Raw genomic sequence first — 22,522 nt, forward strand, 5'->3', positions numbered from 1 at the left:
AGTTATTAGTGGAGACCACAGGGGGCAGTATTGTACAGGTCAGTTATTAGTGGAGACCACAGGGGGCAGTATTGTACAGGTCACAGTTATTAGTGGAGACCACAGGGGGCAGTATTACAGGGTCACAGTTATTAGTGGAGACCACAGGGGGCAGTATTACAGGGTCACAGTTATTAGTGGAGACCACAGGGGGCAGTATTGTACAGGTCACAGTTATTAGTGGAGACCACAGGGGGCAGTATTGTACAGGTCACAGTTATTAGTGGAGACCACAGGGGGCAATATTACAGGGTCACAGTTATTAGTGGAGACCACAGGGGGCAGTATTGTACAGGTCACAGTTATTAGTGGAGACCACAGGGGGCAGTATTGTACAGGTCACAGTTATTAGTGGAGACCACAGGGGGCAGTATTGTACAGGTCACAGTTATTAGTGGAGACCACAGGGGGCAGTATTGTACAGGTCACAGTTATTAGTGGAGACCACAGGGGGCAATATTACAAGGTCACAGTTATTAGTGGAGACCACAGGGGGCAATATTACAGGGTCACAGTTACTAGGGGATACCACAGGGGGCAGTATTGGAGGGGTCACAGTTACTGGTGGAGACCACAGGGGGCAGTATTGTAGAGGTCACAGTTACTGGTGGAGACAACAGGGGGCAGTATTACAGGGGTCACAGTTACTGGTGGAGACCACAGGGGGCAGTATTGGAGGGGTCACAGTTACTAGAGGAGACCACAGAGGGAAGTATTGGAGAGGTCACAGTTACTAGAGGAGACCACAGGGGGCAGTATTGGAGAGGTCACAGTTACTAGAGGAGACCACAGGGGGCAGTATTGGAGAGGTCACAGTTACTAGAGGAGACCACAGGGGGCAGTATTGGAGAGGTCACAGTTACTGGTGGAGACCACAGGGGGCAGTATTGGAGGGGTCACAGTTACTAGAGGAGACCACAGAGGGAAGTATTGGAGAGGTCACAGTTACTAGAGGAGACCACAGGGGGCAGTATTGAAGGGGTCACAGTTACTGGTGGAGACCACAGGAGGCAGTATTGAAGGGGTCACAGTTACTGGTGGAGCCACAGGGGGCAGTATTGGAGGGGTTACAATTACTAGAGGAGACCACAGGGGGCAGTATTGGAGGGGTCACAGTTACTAGTGGAGACCACAGGGGGCAGTATTAGGGCGGGTTCACACTACGGAATTCTCGCGGACAATGTCCGCGGAATTCCGTCAGCTGTCCGCCTGCACATCTGGGCGCCTTTCCGCCGGCCCCATAGACACCATTTATGGGCCGGCGTATTCCGCTATACGCTGAAAGAAGTGTCATGTCACTTCTTTTAGCGTATAGCGGAATACGCCGGCCCATAGAATAGTGTCTATGGGGCCGGCGGAAAGGCGCCCAGATGTGCGGGCGGACAGCTGACGGAATTCCGCGGACATTGTCCGCGAGATTTCCGTAGTGTGAACCCACCCTTAGAGAGGTCACAGTTACTGGTGGAGACCACAGGGGGCAGTATTGGAGGGGTTACAATTACTAGAAGAGACCACAGGGGGCAGTATTGGAGGGGTCACAGTTACTAGTGGAGACCACAGGGGGCAGTATTGGAGGGGTCACAGTTACTAGTGGAGACTACAGGGGACAGTAAGGATGAGTTGGTCTCCTCCAGCAGAACAGTGATTGCAGCTCTGGATGTGTAGAATGTAAGATGTTTCTTATTCGCTGATATCAGGTGCTGTAGAGCTCTGCTACATTGCTGTGTATAGAGGTAGAAACCTCTATAATCTCCAACACTTTTCAGTTCCTCAGCATTAAGCCCCTAAGACATGCGGCGGCAGCGAGCAGGCGGGGGGCGCAGGGGGGCTGCCCGGGTGATCCACAGATTCCATGGAGCGACGGCAGCAGATTGCTGCTATATTAGTCGTTTGTTTTTCAACATTGAAACGTTGCAATGTTAAAAGACAAACGACTGCAACGATCAGCCGACATCAGCTAATCGTTGTCTTCTATTACACCAGACGATTATGGACCGTAACTGCCAATATCATCCGAATCCGCCCGATAATCGTTTTGTGTAATAGGGCCTTTAGGTGAAGTCCCTATAGCAGTGATTCCCCTTCCTTCTCCTCCGGACGCTCGCTGGGCCCGGCGGGTGCTCTGGCTGCTCCTCTTGAGGCTCCCTGGCTCCGGCAGGTGCTCCGGCCGCTCGCTGGCTCCAGCGGGTCCTGTGGCCACTGTCAGGTAAGGGCTTTGTGCTTGGGGTCATTGTCTTGTTGACAGGTGAAGCCTCAGCCTGGCCTGAGGTCCAGAGTACTCTGGATCAGAGGATCAGTAATTATGCTGCCCCCACCAGGCACAGGGGGACATGGGATGGGGCTGGGGGCTACATTGGATACATTGTATATACATGAGATTATCCTGTCCCCAGTAGATATTCCAGAGCATGCTGTGCGAGGAACTGTCCAGCAGGAGGAGCTCCTGTCTCTCTGTACAGTCCTGTGGCATCTGTCCGCTCGCCTCCTTCCTGTTGTTCAGTGTGATGATCTGTAAATTAGCTGATCAGACCCTGTGGCCCCCCGTTGCTGGGATGTGACGGCCCCAGGGGATAGCAGAGAGCCCCCCTTATTGCTGCACTGTTTGTATGACCCATATATGTGCAGGGTATTTTTGTTTTATTCTGTAAGTGCAGCTCTGGAGTATAATACAGGATCAGTAATGTATGTACACAGTGACCCCACCAGCAGAATAGTGATTACAGCTCTGGGATGTAACTCAGGATCAGTACAGGATCAGTAATGTAATGTATGTACACAGTGACCCCACCAGCAGAATAGTGAGTGCAGCTCTGGAGTAGACTGGAGGATAGGCGGGTGTGGTCACTCTCAGTATGTCTAGGTGTGTCTGTCTGTGCTCCAGAGAGAGAGAGAGAGAGGCTGATTTTTTCACCTGCCTTCCTTGGGAGTGTGGCAGGCTCCTGGGAGAGGCTTTCAGCATGGATCCCCAGGTATCCCGGGCCTCCATCTCCCGAACCAGGTTGGCAGGGGGTGGAGAGGAGAAGCTACCGGCCAACGCTCCAGCCAGTGGGCTTAGGAGATCTGGAAGGGTCCGCAGCAATGTGGCCCCTGGCCCCCAGGCAACGGCTTCCAGTGATGGAGAAATGAAGGCTATAGCTAAGAAAACTCCAGCAGTGTCCAGGAGTCAGCCGGTGGAGATGTGGGGTGAGGAGTCTGCCAGCACATACTGCTCCCGGATCATCGCTAAGTTTGCAGAGTATGAGCAGCTTGGGAAGGAACTGAAGGCAGTAAGAGAGGATCTGCGCTTTCTAAGGTACCAGGCTAATATGCCCCTGAGGTTATAGAGGAGGGCGGCCGCCCCGGAGGGAACAGAGGAGAGGAGGGCGGCCACCCCGGAGGGGAGCGACCTGTTCAGGGAGAAATTAAAAAACAAGGACAAGCTACGACAGGTCATAGTCAGGCAGGATTCCCCCATGAGGATTAAGGACTACTACAGGCCATAGTCAGGCAGGAGTACCCCATGAGGATGGAGGTCTTCATCTTTGGAAAAGATCTTGGTGAGGATGTTCCTGTAAAAATAAAAGCAGCCAAAAAAAGTAAGAGTGTAAGTCTTGTATTCCATTTCAGCAGTCCAGGGCGGCTGATGACTCCTCTACACTGTCAGTCTCCATTTCTGATGTGGAATAAGGCCAGCAAGGAGGAGAAATAGATGACAAGATGGTGGAGGGAGCCGCTCCTGCTTAAGTAGTGGGGGCGGCCATAGTAAAGACAAAGAAGGTCTCTGGTGCTGCAGGACGCTCCTCTGTGGGAGAGGGGGTGCCCGGGCATCAGAGGCTGGTGCAGAAGGTTCCAGAATGTCACATCCACCCGCAGTGATGGCGTTTCCGGTTGCCGTGTCTTCTGCCGTTGTCTCTGCGTCATGGCGGGATGGCGCGTCTTCCGGGAACACAGTAGGCAACTCTCCCAGGCCAAGAACATTGGAGCCTATAATGGGTTCTATTGGGAGAGTTCGTAGTGATGTGGGGCCATGTGCGTCACCTGTTATGGCATCCGCAGCTAAAGAGACTGTTGGGACTGAGACAAGAAAAATTAATAAAACAGTGATAAAACCTGCCACACTGATCCGCAAGGCCAGCCCAGCTACTGAGTGTATGGAGGTGACGGAGGGGGGGAGTAGTGGTATGAATGGTGTGCAGGGAGGGAGTGGTGTTAATGATGAGAGTAGTAGTGGTGTGCATGATGGGAATGTAAATGGTTTTAATGCTAGGTGTGGTGAAGTTAACCCTTCAGGTGCCACTGGAGGAGTTGGCAGTTATCAGGGCAGATACTGCTGGGGTATGTTCTGGTAATGTTGTTACTAGTCAGTCAGGGCCAGGTTTGGCTGCCCCTCCTGCTGCCGTTAGGAGTTACGCTAATGTTGCAACAGCCGGGGGTCCAGGGAGATCTTCACTTCCACCCCCTGGGGAGGGTCACTTGCAACGACGCCTTCTGGAGGCACTTAGGAAAGGAGAACGCTCCAGATAGAGGTGAGGGAGGTCGACCTGTCCTTCTACATAAAAAGACATGGACTAGGAGCCTTCCGAGAGAACAGTGGGAAGGTGGTCTGGTTGCTTCCAACACCCGGGCAGGAGGTGGGCCGTAGGAACGTGGCCCGTCTGGTATGGAGAGGCAGTGATGCGTGCCCACAGAGAGGGAAGGTGGTGGAGCTTCTCTTCCAGATGAGGTTCAAGGCCAGTGACATCTTTGCCTTGATCCACCCCTATGCCACCTCTGAGTTTGACATCAGCTTTGTAAGACCAGAGGGGCTTGAACTTTTCTGGTCTAATTAATGAGCTGGTGAAGGATGAGCCCGGATGGCGAGATTTTGTTGTTGAATCGATATATCGCCAGAGCATGGTAAAGAAGGTTACTATTTTGACACGCAACAAATCACTTTCTTGTTATGACATCATGACTTGGCTGGGCAGGTACGGGAAAGTGATGAACGTTCCCCAGAAGAAGCTTGATCAGCATGGTATCTGGTCTGTGGCAGTACTGTCACGCACATACCATTAGCCGCCACCTGTGTGGTGACCTTGGTCACCCATTTAGTAGGTGTCCCCGTTCTTTCTCTTATGCTGCAGCCACCCAAGCTAGGGAGAGCCCTGAGGTTGCCTCAGTTGAGGAGGAGACCAGCAGAGAGGAGGTAGCACCAAAACCAAGGAAAAAAACTGACAAGGATAAGCGTAAGAGTCCCATTCAGCTTAGGCGAAAGGAAAGGTGCAGAAGGAGCAGAGACCTTGGGAGTTCCAAGGTGGTTGGGGTACTCCAGGGTCCTGCTCCTGGCGTTGGCTCAGATGGTCAGGCTGAGGCTTTGGGGAACACTGAACTAGATGAAGAAATGGGGAGACTGCGCAAAGAGGAAAGGGAGGATATAGCCATCTTCCCAGTACTAAAGTCTGGATGAGGATGAAGGGAGATGGCAAGAGGGAAAACGCAAATGCCTAAAAAATATAAGGCGACTTCTTCCTCTTCCCAAAAAATTATTAAAGGTAAGATGTCAAAGAAGCCCCAACTGACCCCCCTCTGATCGGTCTATCTAACAGATATCAGTCCCTCAGTGAAGGAACTTCTCCATTTTTAGAGGGAGAGGTTGAGGGACTGGTGTCTAGGGCAGAGGAACCTCCGGGAGGTGCTAAGCCTGCTCCCCCAGAGGCAGTTTCCTCAGAGAGTCAGGTGGCCTTGGGTAGTGGAAGTGAAGATCAAGAGATTGATATGTCCACCTCTCTAAAACGGGCTAAGAAACCATCTAAGGGGTCCTCCTCTGATGTAGAAGGGGGTGGAAAGAAAACAAGTAAGTAAGGGTTTAAGGTCGTCCAACTCGATCACTAAGGATGGCAGTACTCGCCCCATTTAAACTGAAATCCATTAACTTTGCCAGCAAGTCTGATGCGGCTAGATTTGCAGCCTATGATTTTCTTGGTCGTAATAACACAGACATTTTGTTTTTCTAGCAGACCAGGTTGACAGATCTAGCCTCTCAAGTTAAAGCCAAAGGAGAGTGAAGGCATGGACCTTCACACTGGTCTCTTGCGGCCGAGCCGTATAGTGGGGCGGCGGTCCTTTTTACTGCTCGTGTAGAATGCAGACGAGTTATTGAGTTAAATGGGGAGGTGCCTGATCTTGGATGTCCTTATGAGGGGGCAAGAGCTCAGGCTCATTAACATCTAAGTGGGACCGTAAAAGCCTCTTCATGAGGATTAAGCCCTTTTGGCAGGTGATCATTGGTGGAGACTTCAACACTATCACGAGGTCTCAGGACAGGAGAGGTGCCAAAGACAAGCTGGCTTATGATAGTATGGCCCTGATTAGTATAGTTAGGGAAGCTCGCCTGGAGGATACCCACATCTGGAGCCCCTCCGGCCACGCTGGTTTCACCTATCTTTGAGGTAGCTGCAGGAAAGATTAGACAGGTTTTATTTAAAGGAGGAAGCCGTCTCTTCCGCAGTGTACGTGGTTGAGGTGGAGTTCTCCGACCACTGTCTGATTTTTATTTTTACTAAAAATTTTAGAGACCCCCTCCCCCAGATGGGTAGAGGCTACTGGAGGCTGAATTTGTCCCTCCTGGAAGAAGCAGAGGTAGGACAATCCGTTGAGGATTTTCTTCAGTCAGGTACCTTTACTGGACCTATGTAGTAGTAAGTAAGAGTGGTGGGAGATATTTAAGAAGCGGGTTGCGAGGTTCTTTCGCCAGCTCTCGAGCCTCAGGTCCCTGAATAGGTATCGTGTATCAGGGCCTGAGGAGGAAACTCGAGCATCTTGTCTTGACTGGAGGTAGTAGAGAGGAGATCTCCAGAGTGAAAGCCTTGCTCATGAGGTGTCAGTATGATAGGCATGCTTCTTTTAAGAGGGATTTCGGGAGGTACCGCTCACCTGACCCTTAGGGAAACTGTAAGATATCGGTGAGTAGTAAGATAGTGACTGGGCTGTTTCATAGTACAGGGTCTCAGAGCCTTCTGATTAGGGATCCTAGAGGTTGTCAGATCCTTTTACTCATACCTCTTGGGGACGAAGGATCTAGATCGGGATGTGATGTCGGGTTTCCTAAGCCAGGGTTAGACCCCTCTAGGCTTTTTAGCAAAGATCAGGGAAGAGGAAGTCGGGCTGGCAATTGAAGGGCTTTCCAGGTTCAGATGGCTTAACATCTGAGTTGTATAAGACCTTCAAGGACATCTTGGTTGCCCTCTTGACCGAGGTGTTCAATGAGTGTCTTTCCTCGGGCACTCTGCCGAGGTCAGTGAGGAGGAGATCAGCCCTGATTCTTTTGTCAAAGGGTAAAGAGACGTATTAAGAACTGGAGGCCCATAGCTCTTCTCAATATGGACAGGAAGATTCTGGCAAAGAGACTGTTTAATCGGCTGGTAAAGTTTGCACCCTGTCTCCTTTCGGAGGCTCAGCATTGCTCTGTTCCAGGCCGAAGCACCTTAAAGGAGACCTGTCACCCCTCGTGCCGGGGTGACAGGCTCCCGACCCCCCATTACAGCCCCCTATACTCACCTGATCCCGCCGTGTCCCGCTTCCTGATCCAGCGCACGCTCACAGGAGAGTCCGACGCTCAAAGAAAATGAATAGGGAGTCCAATGCTCCGTCATTCTCTATGGGCATCGGACTCTCCTGTGAGCGCGCGCGCCGGGCTTCGGGCGCTCATATCTCCGTGACCCGACCGGATCAGGAAGCGGGACCCGGCGGGATCAGGTGAGTATAGGGGGCTGTAACGGGGGGTTGGGAGCCTGTCACCCCGGCACGGGGGGGGTGACAGGTCCTCTTTAAGTGCTGTCCTTAGTGTCAGGGAGGCAGTGGAGCGGAGTGCACTGGAGCGGAGTGTAGTGGGTCTTTGGAAGGGGTACTTGCTGTCCCTGGATCAGACCAAAGCATTTGATCGGGTGAACCACGAGTACCTCTGGTCCGTCCTTCTGAGATATGGCCTACCAGATACTTTTGTTAATTGGCTTAAGATCTTGTATGCAGAGGCAGAGAGTTTCCCGCTGGTGAACGGTTGGTCTGGCCGCTCTTTTGAGGTTAGGTCTGGGGTTCGCCAGGGCTGTCCTTTGAGCCCACTGTTGTATGTGTTTGCAATCGACCCTTTCTGGATTTGATGCGACCAAAAAATTTGCAATTTTCCACTTTGGGATTTTTTACGCTTACGCCCTTTACCTTGCGAGATCAGGAATGTGATAAATTAATAGTTCGGGCGATTACGCACACGGCGATACCAGACATGTTTGTTTATTGATTTATTTATTTTTATTCATAACATGGGAAAAGGGGGGTGATTCAAACTTTTATTAGGGGAGGGTGCTTTTTATTAAAACATTTTTTTTCTTTTACAGAAGCCCCCCTGCGGTTAGGGTTATTTCCCCCCCCCCTGCGGTTAGGGTTAATTCCCCTCCCTGCGGTTAGTTATTCCCCCTGGGGGACTTCTCACACACATATAGCCTGCTGCAGCCATAACATACACACAGCCTGCTGCAGCCATAGCGCGCGTGCGCGCGCACACACACACACACACACACACACACACACACACACAGCCTGCTGCAGCCATAGCATATACACACACACACAGCTGCAGCCATAGAACACTGAAGAAAAACACCACACTGAGGACAGAGGTTACTGCTACACTACTTATGTCTCCTCCTCCTCTATATTACACAGGATATCTCCATATTACACTGCTGCTCATATACAGTCATTCAGCATCCAGGAAGAGAACAGCACAGATCTCCCCCACACAATGGACTCTTCCAGCTCAGAAACAAGCTGCCAAATAGTGACCCACAACTTTTTCTCGACCACCCTCATCTAATAGGGCCAGTGTCCTATTACTGATATATTGCCCGACCACTCTTATCTAATAGGGCCAGTGTCCTATTACTGATATATTCCCCGACCACCCTTATGTAATAGGGCCAGTGTCCTATTACTGATATATTCCCCGACCACCCTTATGTGATAGGGCCAGTGTCCTATTACTGATATATTCCCCTACCACCCTTATGTAATAGGGCCAGTGTCCTATTACTGATATATTCCCCGACCACCCTTATCCAATAGTGCCAGTGTTTTATTACTGACTAGAAAATGTACCCGGCGCTGCCCGGGTATAAAGTGTCAGTGTGTATAGGGGGTCCTGTATACCTGAAGTATATAGTTCGGGGGTCCTGTATACCTGTAGTGTATAGTTAGTGGAGTTCCTGTATACCTGTAGTGTATAGTTTGGGGTTCTGTATACCTGTAGTATAGAGTTGGTGGACGTGCTGTGGCAGTGTTATCCAGTCACAGTATGGTGGTATTGGTCAGTTCTGGTATGACAGTGTTATCCAGTCACAGTATGGCGGTATTGGTCAGGTCTGGTATGGCAGTGTTATCCAGTCACAGTGTGGCGGTATTGGTCAGGTGTGGTATGGCGGTGTTATCCAGTCACAGTATGGTGGTATTGGTCAGGTCTGCTATGGCAGTGTTATCCAGTCACAGTATGGTGGTATTGCTCAGGTCTGGTATGGCAGATTCATCCAGTCACAGTATGGCGGTATTGGTAAGGTCTGGTATAGCGGTGTTATCCAGTCACAGTATGGTGGTATTGGTCAGGTCTGGTATGGCGGTGTTATCCAGTCACAGTATGGTGGTATTGGTCAGGTCTGGTATGGCAGATTCATCCAGTCACAGTATGGCGGTATTGGTAGGGTCTGGTATGGCGGTGTTATCCAGTCACTATTCAGTCACAGTATGGCGGTATTGATCAGGTCTAGTATGGCGGTGTTATCGAGTCACAGTATGGCGATATTGGTCAGGTCTGGTATAGCAGTGTTATCCAGTCACAGTGTGGCCGTATTGGTCAGGTGTGGTATGGCAGTGTTATCCAGTCACAGTATGGTGGTATTGGTCAGGTCTGGTATGGCAGTGTTATCCAGTCACAGTGTGGCGGTATTGGTCAGGTCTGGTGTGGCGGTGTTAAATGTGATGTCTGGAGCTATTGCTTACCAATCCTGATGCTAATTGGTGAGTGAGGATGGGGTGTCCTCAGGTTTAGCGATTAGGGCAGCAGCAGCTGGTAATACTGCCCTGTATACATGTACTGTATAGTAGGAGTAGGGGGTCCTGTATACCTGTAATGTCCTGTATACATGTACTGTATAGATGGAGTAGGGGGCCCTGTATACATGTACTGTATAGATGGAGTAGGGGGCCCTGTATACATGTGCTGTATAGAGGGAGTAGGAGGTCCTGTATACATGTACTGTATAGATGGAGTAGGGTGTCCTGTATACATGTACTGTATAAATGGAGTAGGGGGTCCTGTATACCTGTAGTGCCCTGTATATACATGTACTGTATAGATGGAGTAGGGGGTCCTGTATACATGTACTGTATAGATGGAGTAGGGGGCCCTGTATACATGTACTGTATAGATGGAGTAGGGGGTCCTGTATATACATGTACTGTATAGATGGAGTAGGGGGTCCTGTATATACATGTACTGTATAGATGGAGTAGGGGGTCCTGTATATACATGTACTGTATAGATGGAGTAGGGGGTCCTGTATATACATGTACTGTATAGATGGAGTAGGGGGTCCTGTATACATGTACTGTATAGATGGAGTAGGGGGCCCTGTATACATGTACTGTATAGATGGAGTAGGGGGCCCTGTATACATGTACTGTATAGATGGAGTAGGGGGCCCTGTATACATGTACTGTATAGATGGAGTAGGGGGTCCTGTATATACATGTACTGTATAGATGGAGTAGGGGGTCCTGTATATACATGTACTGTATAGATGGAGTAGGGGGTCCTGTATATACATGTACTGTATAGATGGAGTAGGGGGTCCTGTATATACATGTACTGTATAGATGGAGTAGGGGGTCCTGTATATACATGTACTGTATAGATGGAGTAGGGGGTCCTGTATATACATGTACTGTATAGATGGAGTAGGGGGTCCTGTATATACATGTACTGTATAGATGGAGTAGGGGGTCCTGTATATACATGTACTGTATAGATGGAGTAGGGGGTCCTGTATATACATGTACTGTATAGATGGAGTAGGGGGTCCTGTATATACATGTACTGTATAGATGGAGTAGGGGGTCCTGTATATACATGTACAGTATAGATGAAGTAGGGGGTCCTGTATATACATGTACTGTATAGATGGAGTAGGGGGTCCTGTATATACATGTACTGTATGGATGGAGTAGGGGGTCCTGTATACATGTACTGTATGGATGGAGTAGGGGGTCCTGTATACATGTACTGTATAGATGGAGTAGGGGGTCCTGTATATACATGTACTGTATAGATGGAGTAGGGGGTCCTGTATATACATGTACTGTATAGATGCAGTAGGGGGTCCTGTATATACATGTACTGTATAGATGGAGTAGGGGGTCCTGTATATACATGTACTGTATAGATGGAGTAGGGGGTCCTGTATATACATGTACTGTATAGATGGAGTAGGGGGTCCTGTATATACATGTACTGTATAGATGGAGTAGGGGGTCCTGTATATACATGTACTGTATAGATGGAGTAGGGGGCCCTGTATATACATGTACTGTATAGATGGAGTAGGGGGTCCTGTATACATGTACTGTATAGATGGAGTAGGGGGTCCTGTATACATGTACTGTATAGATGGAGTAGGGAGTCCTGTATATACATGTACTGTATAGATGGAGTAGGGGGTCTACCAGTTATTACTGTGGATGTTGTGAGGCAGCTTCCCTAGCAACCACAACTCCCTGTGAAAATGAAAGCAGTAATCCTATTGGTTGCTAAGGCTCCCAACTGCCGTTTTCTCTGGGCAGCTGCAGCTAATTGTGTGTGCTGTGAGGAGATTTTCCAATTCATCTCTATGGGGCGCCGATCTTCCCCCTCCCCCTCCCCTCCTGTACATCTGGCGCGGTCAAACGGTTCAGGCGTTTGGAAGTCTATATGGGACAGACAGACAGACTTTCATTTTTATGATATAGATATATTCCCCGACCACCCGTATCTAATAGGGCCAGTGTCCTATTACTGATATATTCCCCGACCACCCGTATCTAATAGGGACAGTGTCCTATTACTGATATATACCCCGACCACCCTTATCTAATAGGGACAGTGTCCTATTACTGATATATTCCCCGACCACCCTTATGTAATAGGGCCAGTGTCCTATTACTGATATATTCCCCGACCACCCTTATGTAATAGGGCCAGTGTCCTATTACTGATATATTCCCGACCACCCTTATGTAATAGGGCCAGTGTCCTATTACTGATATATTCCCCGACCACCCTTATGTAATAGGGCCAGTGTCCTATTACTGATATATTCCCCGACCACCCTTATGTAATAGGGCCAGTGTCCTATTACTGATATATTCCCCGACCACCCTTATGTAATAGGGCCAGTGTCCTATTACTGATATATTCCCCGACCACCCTTATGTAATAGGGCCAGTGTCCTATTACTGATATATTCCCCGACCACCCTTATCTAATAGGGCCAGTGTCCTATTACTGATATATTCCCCGACCACCCTTATGTAATAGGGCCAGTGTCCTATTACTGATATATTCCCCGACCACCCTTATGTAATAGGGCCAGTGTCCTATTACTGATATATTCCTGACCACCCTTATGTAATAGGGCCAGTGTCCTATTACTGATATATTCCCCGACCACCCTTATGTAATAGGGCCAGTGTCCTATTACTGATATATTCCCCGACCACCCTTATGTAATAGGGCCAGTGTCCTATTACTGATATATTCCCCGACCACCCTTATGTAATAGGGCCAGTGTCCTATTACTGATATATTCCCCGACCACCCTTATGTAATAGGGCCAGTGTCCTATTACTGATATATTCCCCGACCACCCTTATGTAATAGGGCCAGTGTCCTATTACTGATATATTCCCCGACCACCCTTATGTAATAGGGCCAGTGTCCTATTACTGATATATCCCCCGACCACCCTTATGTAATAGGGCCAGTGTCCTATTACTGATATATCCCCCGACCACCCTTATGTAATGGGGCCAGTGTCCTATTACTGATATATTCCCCGACCACCCTTATGTAATGGGGCCAGTGTCCTATTAGAATGTTGCTCATAATATATACTGATGAGTAAAACATATAAAATTCATATCAAAACTCAATTCTTAATTGTTCTAGGATTTTTTTTAAAGCTGGAGTCGGAGTCAGTAAGTTTTTTCCGACTCCACAGCCCTGCATGTAATAACTCTGAATGGAAGCACGGAACGGATTCCCCATAGAAATCAATGAGATCTGTGTTTTTCAAGGATGTGACATCCGTGAAAAACACGGTTGTGATGTAATCAATGTAATTTAAAAATGCTTTAAAAAAGATCCGTGAAAAAATGGACACTGATGCAAAACGGATAAAAAAACGGACTGTTTTGCACGGATCACGGAGGTAGCTAGCAGACCACAATCCCGGACCGAGAAAATCACTGAAGTGTGAATGCAGCCTTAGTCTTGGTGCTTGGAGTTAGGCTGTATTCACACATTCAGTGATTTTCCCGGTCCGGGATTGTGGTCTGCTAGCTACCTCCGTGATCCGTGCAAAACAGTCCGTTTTTTTTATCCGTTTTGCATCAGTGTCCATTTTTTTCACGGATATTTTTTAAAGCATTTTTAAGTTACGTTGATTACATCACATCCATGTACATCTGTGAAAAACACGGATCTCATTGATTTCTATGGGGAATATGTTCAGAGTTATGACATGTCCTATTTTTAAACGGAACGGATCCGTGAAATCACGGAACGTTTGAATAGCCCAATAGAATGGACTGTAAAATTGTCCGGAACGTGTGAATGCAGCCTTAGTTTTTTAAACTCAAAATGGATCCCTTCAGAAGTTTTGGGACTTGGCCTGGCGCTGCTTCCAGGGGAAGCTATATGTAAGGGATAACTTGAAGTGCAGGAGCTCCGATGATCGGGGGTGTCCCCGAGAGGAGTGTGGTAATACGCTGGAAAGCATGGATCATTTCCTGCTTCATTGTCCCTTCAATATAGGGGTTTACACCAGGGTGGGCGCCTCCATAGGCTGGAGTCAGTTAGTCAGTCTCACCTATTCGGAGTGGGCTTATGGGGCATTCAGGAACCTGGGTGGCCGAGATCGCTGCACGTTATTTCTAGTCAGCTTAGTGGTTAGGTACCACACGTGGAACGCACGGTGTCTAATATCTCCACAGCGTAGAGTCCTCTCCGAGGTGGAGGTCTGTAGGAACATCACTGGTGACCTCGGGAAGATCAGGTCTTTGGAGTATGGCAGGCTGGGTACAAGTAGGGCTTCTCTCCTGTGGAGAGGTTTTTCTTTTGCTGTGCCCTAGGTACAGAGCCCACTGGGTGAGGGACCATAATTCTGGTTAGGGACAGAGTAGGTAGGGACAGTGGTAGGGAAAGTGTGTAGGGTCAGTTTAAACTTAGGTAGGGGGAGAGCAGGGTAAGATAGTAAGGGATAGTTTATAAATTTCTAGTACCCGGTCTGCCATCCTCCGATCCCGGTGGAGGGCTGGTGCATGCCACTTTAGCTTTTTGTTTTGTTTTTCTGGTCAGCAGTAGGTATAAAGGGCTTACAGGCTACCGAACTTGGGCCTTACTATAATATTGTTGTGTTATGTTATTATGGTGTGCTATGTTTATATATGTTATGTGATAAGTGTTGGCAGGGTTATGGCTGAATAAGCCATGGGTAATAGATAGAAGTGTTGGGTGTTTTGCTGTTACTGGTGTTTAGGTACCTTTTTAGTTTTTCAGAGCAGCCGGGCTTGTGTGTTGTACTGGAATAACCAGTTAGTATTTATTTTATTCTTATATTGATTTATGATATTAAAAGTCTGGATATATGATTATGCCGAGTGTCTATGGTATATGCCGAGTGTATAGGGTATATGCAGGGCCGGTGATTATATAGTAGCAGCTGTTAGTAATGATATGACTGCTCGGTTATAATCTTCGGGCTGTCCGGGTACTGTCCCTTTAAGAGCAGTGTGATGTCATTCTGCTTTATCATTGTGCTGCAGTCACTGTATACACTTGGCTCTGTAGTGAGGAGATCTGCACTGGCGCTGTGACCTTGGAGCTGGCAGCTTAACCCTTCTGCCGCCGGGCTGGCAGCTCAGCTGTTTACTGCTATTTCTGGTGCAGATTGATCCCTAAGGGCCCCAGAGCAGCACTCAGGAGGGGCCCGGGCCCAGCAGGAGCCCTTCCCTTCATTACCCGCCTGCTGGATGCTCTCTATTCCTGACCACAGGCAGTGATAAAGCCCTACAATTCCCTGGGGCTCCAGCTGATGAGAAGCCTTCACAATCCTTCAGCATCATCTGCCTCCCCTCCCCTGCCATGTCTACCAGTCCATATATACTGACAGAATGTGCACCGTATACTACTGTGTCCGACAGAGACAGAGACCTATAATACATCTGCTCACAAACTGTCTAATATCATAGTCTCCTCCAGAGCTGCACTCATTATTCTGCTGTTACATCATGTCTCATCCTCCAGAGCTGCACTCACTATACTGCTGTTAGATCATCTCATCCTCCAGAGCTGCACTCACTATTCTGCTGTTACATCATGTCTCATCCTCCAGAGCTGCACTCACTATACTGCTGTTACATCATCTCATCCTCCAGAGCTGCACTCACTATATTGCTGTTACATCATGTCTCATCCTCCAGAGCTGCCCTCACTATTCTGCATCTTTAGAACTTGGATCTTCCAGCAATACATACTTGTTCACTGTTTCCTGCTCCCTTCTTGCTCCCCTCTTGTGTTCCTCTCTTCCACTCTTTGGCTCCCCTTCTCGCGCTCCCCTCTTAGGCTCCCCTTCTCGCGCTCCCCTCTTAGGCTCCCCTTCTCGCGCTCCCCTTCTCGCGCTCCCCTCTTAGGCTCCCCTTCTCGCGCTCCCCTCTTAGGCTCCCCTTCTCGCGCTCCCCTCTTAGGCTCCCCTTCTCGCGCTCCCCTCTTAGGCTCCCCTTCTCGCGCTCCCCTCTTAGGCTCCCCTTCTCGCGCTCCCCTCTTAGGCTCCCCTTCTCGCGCTCCCCTCTTTGGCTCCCCTTCTCGCGCTCCCCTCTTTGGCTCCCCTTCTCGCGCTCCCCTCTTTGGCTCCCCTTCTCGCGCTCCCCTCTTAGGCTCCCCTTCTCGCGCTCCCCTCTTAGGCTCCCCTTCTCGCGCTCCCCTCTTAGGCTCCCCTTCTCGCGCTCCCCTCTTTGGCTCCCCTTCTCGCGCTCCCCTCTTAGGCTCCCCTTCTCGCGCTCCCCTCTTAGGCTCCCCTTCTCGCGCTCCCCTCTTAGGCTCCCCTTCTCGCGCTCCCCTCTTAGGCTCCCCTTCTCGCGCTCCCCTTCTCGCGCTCCCCTTCTCGCGCTCCCCTTCTCGCGCTCCCCTTCTCGCGCTCCCCTTCTCGCGCTCCCCTTCTCGCGCTCCCCTTCTCGCGCTCCCCTTCTCGCGCTCCCCTTCTCGCGCTCCCCTTCTCGCGCTCCCCTTCTCGCGCTCCCCTTCTCGCGCTCCCCTTCTCGCGCTCCCCTCTTAGGCTCCCCTTCTCGCGCTCCCCTTCTCGCGCTCCCCTCTTAGGCTCCCCTTCTCGCGCTCCCCTTCTCGCGCTCCCCTCTTAGGCTCCCCTTCTCGCGCTCCCCTCTTAGGCTCCCCTTCTCGCGCTCCCCTCTTAGGCTCCCCTTCTCGCGCTCCCCTCTTAGGCTCCCCTTCTCGCGCTCCCCTCTTAGGCTCCCCTTCTCGCGCTCCCCTCTTAGGCTCCCCTTCTCGCGCTCCCCTCTTAGGCTCCCCTTCTCGCGCTCCCCTCTTAGGCTCCCCTTCTCGCGCTCCCCTCTTAGGCTCCCCTCCTCGCGCTCCCCTCTTAGGCTCCCCTCCTCGCGCTCCCCTCTTAGGCTCCCCTTCTCGCGCTCCCCTCTTAGGCTCCCCTTCTCGCGCTCCCCTCTTAGGCTCCCCTTCTCGCGCTCCCCTCTTAGGCTCCCCTCTTAGGCTCCCCTTCTCGCGCTCCCCTCTTAGGCTCCCCTTCTCGCGCTCCCCTTCTCGCGCTCCCCTTCTCGCGCTCCCCTTCTCGCGCTCCCCTTCTCGCGCTCCCCTCTTAGGCTCCCCTTCTCGCGCTCCCCTTCTCGCGCTCCCCTCTTAGGCTCCCCTTCTCGCGCTCCCCTTCTCGCGCTCCCCTTCTCGCGCTCCCCTTCTCGCGCTCCCCTTCTCGCGCTCCCCTTCTCGCGCTCCCCTTCTCGCGCTCCCCTTCTCGCGCTCGCTGCCACTCCGCTATGATGGCGACCTTGGTTTTGTCTCCTCGCCGGGCGTCCTCTGCACCATTGTTGGGATGTGATTGCAGAGGAGACAATGAGCAGCTGGAATGCTGGAGGCGGATGGCGGAGCGATGGACGGGACACAGACACTTGCTGAATAGGAGACCTTGAGCGACGACGCTTTTTCTCTCTCTCTGCTGACGCTGTGTCCTGACATTTAACCGATGCAGCGCCGGATCCTCGCTGTATAAGTCATCGACTGGATGAGGAGAAGTTTACTGATTACTATGTAAAGTGATGAGGGGAAGCTGCCATCCAGCCATCACAGTGTCATGCTTCAGAGCTGTATCCTGTGTTCTGCTTGTGGACACTGATACAACAGCCAATGACTGATCAGTGTCTGATGTAAAGATGCCTCTGCCTAGGGAATGCTGAGAGATGTCAGCCCTGAGGTTGCAGCTCTGGAGTATATTATAGGCTGTAGTGATGAGCAGCCCCTGATCTTGCCCGGTGAGGCGCCCTGACTGTCTCCATGTCTTCTAGGTACCTTCCGGTGCACCTTCTGCCAGACAGAAGTGGAGGAGGATGAGTCCGCGATGCCCAAGAAGGACGCCCGCACCCTCGTCGCCCGCTTTAATGAGCAGATAGAACCCATCTATGCCCTGCTCCGAGAGACCGAGGATATCAACCTGGCCTATGAGATCCTGGAGCCGGAGCCCACCGAAATCCCCGCCCTAAGACAAAGGTACCAGAGCCTGGGGGTCTGCAGACCCTCTGCATGTGAAGGGAGTCTATGGAGGGTAGAGGATGACTGTGGCTGATAACAGAGAATACAGAAAAGATCAGCATCCACCACCCGAGGGCGTCATCATCTATGGAGACCAGGATCTCCCCTGTGTGGAGATAGATGTATACTCTCCTGTATAACCACTACATTATCATCCCCCAGCACTCCCTGCTTGTTCAGTCTCCTCATAGCTTAGTCTGCTGATTTGCATTCTGGGAAGAGTTTTGTTTGTGTTGGAGGGTGAAAAAACACATGGCTAAGCTCTCAGGGGCGCCTCCTCCTCCTTGCTGACTGTTTCCAGTAACAGCATGCAGAATAATCAGCACTGCTCCGGAGTATGTTACAGGATAGTATATGTACACTGCCCTTATGTAGGATCCCTCTTTATATTATCTGTTGGGGTCCTGGTAGTTGTTGGGGGTCTCCTTTCATCTTTTTTTTTTTTTTTAATTTGTGTAAATGTTGTGGTCTCTTAGTACGTTGTGTCCAATCTCATCCCCCTCTTCTCTATCCTCTTCTTCTTCCTCCTCCTCTTGTCCTTCTTCTTTCTTCTTCTTCAGATCTGTCTTTCCAAAATCTGTCAGATGCTTAAGCTTTGCACTTAGAGCGGGCCTCTTCCCGATCCGCGATGTGCAGGCGGAGGGGGCGGTAATTTTCTCATCCCCCGGAGACTGTAGCTCACCAAGCACTTACTTTATCTGTGGAGCATCTGCTTGTATTGTTGAGCTCTGCTTCATCTAGTGTTGTTGTGGCTTCATATTAACCCTTTATCTCTTTGCTTTTGCAGTAAGGACAGAGCAGCGGCGGTGATGGGTGGACCCTCAGGTCCTCGCAAGGAGGCCTGGTCCAAGGGTCCCTCGTATGAAGATCTGTGCACCCAGGACGTGGTCATCAGCATGGAGGAGCAGGAGGATCTCCAGAGAGCGGCCACCGAGGGCAAACCAGTGAAAGAGCGCCCCATCTGGCTGCGGGAGAGCACTGTGCAGGGCGGAGCGTACAGCGAGGCCACTGATGTTAAAGATGGTGAGCGCACTTTGCTGGAAACAGCGCCACATGAGGGAGTATACAGGTCACTGATCCCTAGGGGCCATTGTGGACCACTGCTATCTCCTCTGATCAAAGGAAGGGGCTATTGGGGGGCAGTGATGACCATAGTCTGAGCCAGTGGGCCCCCGAAGGGCGTCATGTCTGAGCCGGTGAGCCCCCAAAGGGCGCGGCGTGTGAGCCGGTGGGCCCCTGAAGGTTGGGGCATTGGTTTATCACCTAGAATAAAGGGATCAGTCCAATCTCCACCAGGTGATGTGAAGACTGGTTCTGCCTGTAGAGAGCAACCTCCCCTGTTCTCTTCGGATAGGGGGTGGTGTTCCCCTTTAAGCCCCGCCCTCTATTTGACGGCCCTTTGTCTCCTTGCAGGTCTGGACACGGAGTCTTTCCAGGAGGCGGAGGATAGCCGCCAACTGGTGGATGAGAATGAGGAGGTGATGCGAGCCCTGCTCATTCATGAGAAGAAGAGCGCAGCCGCCGGGATCTCCACCACCGGCGCCAACACTGCGGCCGGCAGTGATTCGGACAGTGACACCAGCGAGTCAGACCAAGACAGTCCGGCGGCCCGGCACCCTGTGAGCATGGCTTCCCGACACATAGAGGAGGCTGATGATGAAGACGATGAGTTTGAGGAGGTCTCGGCAGAGCTGACGGTCAGTGTGGGCGGGCGGCCATACCTGTACAGCGAGGTCAGCCAGCGCCCGGAACTGGTGGCACAGATGACCCCCCAGGAGAAGGAGGCCTACATAGAGATGGGCCAGAGGATGTTTGAAGACATGTATGACTGACTGGCCGCCATGTTGTATCTACGATTACCTGCGCCCCCCTCTCACCACTGCTGCTGGTCGCCATTTTGTTTGTTACAAATTTAATTTTTTTTTTCTTTTTTATTCTTTTAAGTCAAGGAGATTTAATTTATTATAAACCGGATGCCCCTCCCCCTGACATTCACAGAATGACCCAGACAATCTTATGTCAGATTGGCTAAAGGGTTAGTCATGCGACTAGCGAGAGATATGAAATGATGGGGGGGCTCATCCACTCTATAACTCCCCCCGATCCGCGTTTGGGGTCTGATGCGCTCTTATTTGGTTTTATACGTTTTTATTGTAGGACGAGGTTGTGGATTTATTTTAGGATTATTCCCCCCCCCCCCCTATCCAGTGGAGGCCACCGATAGCGCAGGCAGCAGTATTACCCCCATTGGTGCCAAAACCACAACTTCAAGGGATTCATCAAAGATTTTTTTAACTTTTAAAAAAATTTTTTTTACTGTAGAGGAAGTACATCCAACCTGCCAGCCGCTGCAGGACTACAACCCCCAGCATGCCCTGATATACTGCAGCATCTAAAGCAGTGTCTCTGTAGGGTTTGTAGTTTTGTAGAAGTTTTGCAGCAGTTTTGTTATGATGGAAGTTGTAGTTTTGGAACAGCTGGCAGGTTGGGGACTGCTGGATTAGAGGACCAGCGATCAGTCTTATCAGCTGCTGTATGTCCTGCAGGAAGTGGTGTATTCTTTCCAGTCAGACAGAGGTGGCAGCAGAGAGCACTGTGTCAATGTCAGGAACTGTCCAGAGCACCAGAGGTTTTTTTTATGGGGATTTGCTGCTGCTCTGGACAGTTCCTGACATGGACAGAGGTGGCAGCAGAGAGCACTGTGTCAGACTGGAGAGAATACACCACTTCCTGCAGGACATACAGCAGCCGATAAGTAATGGAAGACTGGAGATTTTTAAATAGAAGTAATATATTTTCCATCTGGTGTTCCCCTTTAAGCATCATCATTGTGTAATGAAGCCTGCAGCACCTCTTTGATAGACATTGTGTATGAACATCTCTGCCTGCTGTCCATGGCGGTGTGTGCGGAGTGAACGGTGTGGCCTAGACTCCAGGCTCGTACGTTTTATCTCTGTACACTGTAACAAACACTGAAAAAGGAAATGATCCCTGATAGAAAGCTTCAGAACTTTTCACAATCCAAGATTAAGCTTTATAGACAGAACTGGATGAGTCCCTTTAAATCTTAAAGGGGCATCAGCCGGGCAGCATCATTGCTGCATCTTTTGACATTGATTTCTCTTTAAGTGACTTTCTATGTATAGAGAACCCTCAACCTTGTGGAAGTGGCTGTGATTGGTGGCTGCGGGTCACATGACTGCTTTCCTCCTCTGGCGATCTTTAACGTCGTCCTGATGGCGTTCGACGCGCGATGATCTGTGGTTTTTACAAGGTTTCTGTGAATTGTTCTTAAATTTATTGTACTTTTTATTGTAATTTTATTTTCTGAAATAAATTTTTTTGTATTTCATATTTTTATTCTTGATGACGTTGTGGCGTGAACATGAAATCCAAGAAATGGGGGAGATGATGTCCGGTGGGGACCAATCCCTGTTGAGATGGTACATGGGGGAGGAGATGTCCGGTGGGGATGACTCCCTGATGAGATGGTATATGGGGGAGGAGATGTCCGGTGGGGACTAATCCCTGATGAGATGGTATATGGGGGAGGAGATGTCCGGTGGGGATAACTCCCTGATGAGATGGTATATGGGGGAGGAGATGTCCGGTGGGGATGAATCCCTGATGAGATGGTATATGGGGGAGAAGATGTCCGGTGGGGATGACTCCCAGATGAGATGGTACATGGGGGAGGAGATGTCCGGTGGGGATGACTCCCTGATGAGATGGTATATGGAGGAGGAGATGTCCGGTGGGGATGACTCCCTGATGACATGACATATGGAGGAGGAGATGTCCGGTGGGGATGAATCCCTGATGAGATGGTATATGGGGGAGGAGATGTCCGGTGGGGATTAATCCCTGATGCGATGGTATATGGGGGAGGAGATGTCCGGTGGGGACGAATCCCTGATGAGATGGTATATGGGGGAGGAGATGTCTGGTGGGGATGACTCCCTGATGAGCTGGTATATGGGGGAGGAGATGTCTGGTGGGGATGAATCCCTGATGAGATGGTATATGGGGGAGGAGATGTCCGGTGGGGACTAATCCCTGATGAGATGGTATATGGGGGAGGAGTGTCCGGTGGGGATGAATCCCTGATGAGATGGTATATGGGGGATTTAATGTCCGGTGGGGACTAATCCCTGATGAGATGGTATATGGGGGAGAAGATGTCCGGTGGGGACTAATCCCTGATGAGATGGTACATGGGGGAAGAGATGTCCGGTGGGGACTAATCCCTGATGAGATGGTATATGGGGGAGGGGATGCCCGGTGGGGACTAATCCCTGATGAGATGGTATATGGGGGAGGAGATGCCCGGTGGGGATGAATCCCTGATGAGATGGTATATGGGGGAGGAGATGTCCGGTGAGGACTAATCCCTGATGA

General features: G+C 50.5%; 1 protein-coding gene across 1 annotated transcript in view; it reads left to right on the forward strand.

Annotated features, from left to right (window-relative positions):
* GTF2E1 (general transcription factor IIE subunit 1) overlaps positions 1-21,478 on the forward strand; it is a 23,442-nt gene extending 1,964 nt beyond the window's left edge. Inside the window, exons 3-5 of the mRNA XM_069945008.1 lie at positions 17,881-18,082; positions 18,912-19,147; positions 19,538-21,478. Coding sequence (XP_069801109.1) covers positions 17,881-18,082; positions 18,912-19,147; positions 19,538-19,956 — 857 coding nt within the window. The 3' untranslated portion in view covers positions 19,957-21,478. The remainder of the gene's footprint in view (positions 1-17,880; positions 18,083-18,911; positions 19,148-19,537) is intronic.
* Positions 21,479-22,522: the final 1,044 nt, after the last annotated feature.

Source organism: Dendropsophus ebraccatus, chromosome 11, assembly GCF_027789765.1.
Source record: "Dendropsophus ebraccatus isolate aDenEbr1 chromosome 11, aDenEbr1.pat, whole genome shotgun sequence".
NCBI lineage: Eukaryota > Metazoa > Chordata > Amphibia > Anura > Hylidae > Dendropsophus > Dendropsophus ebraccatus.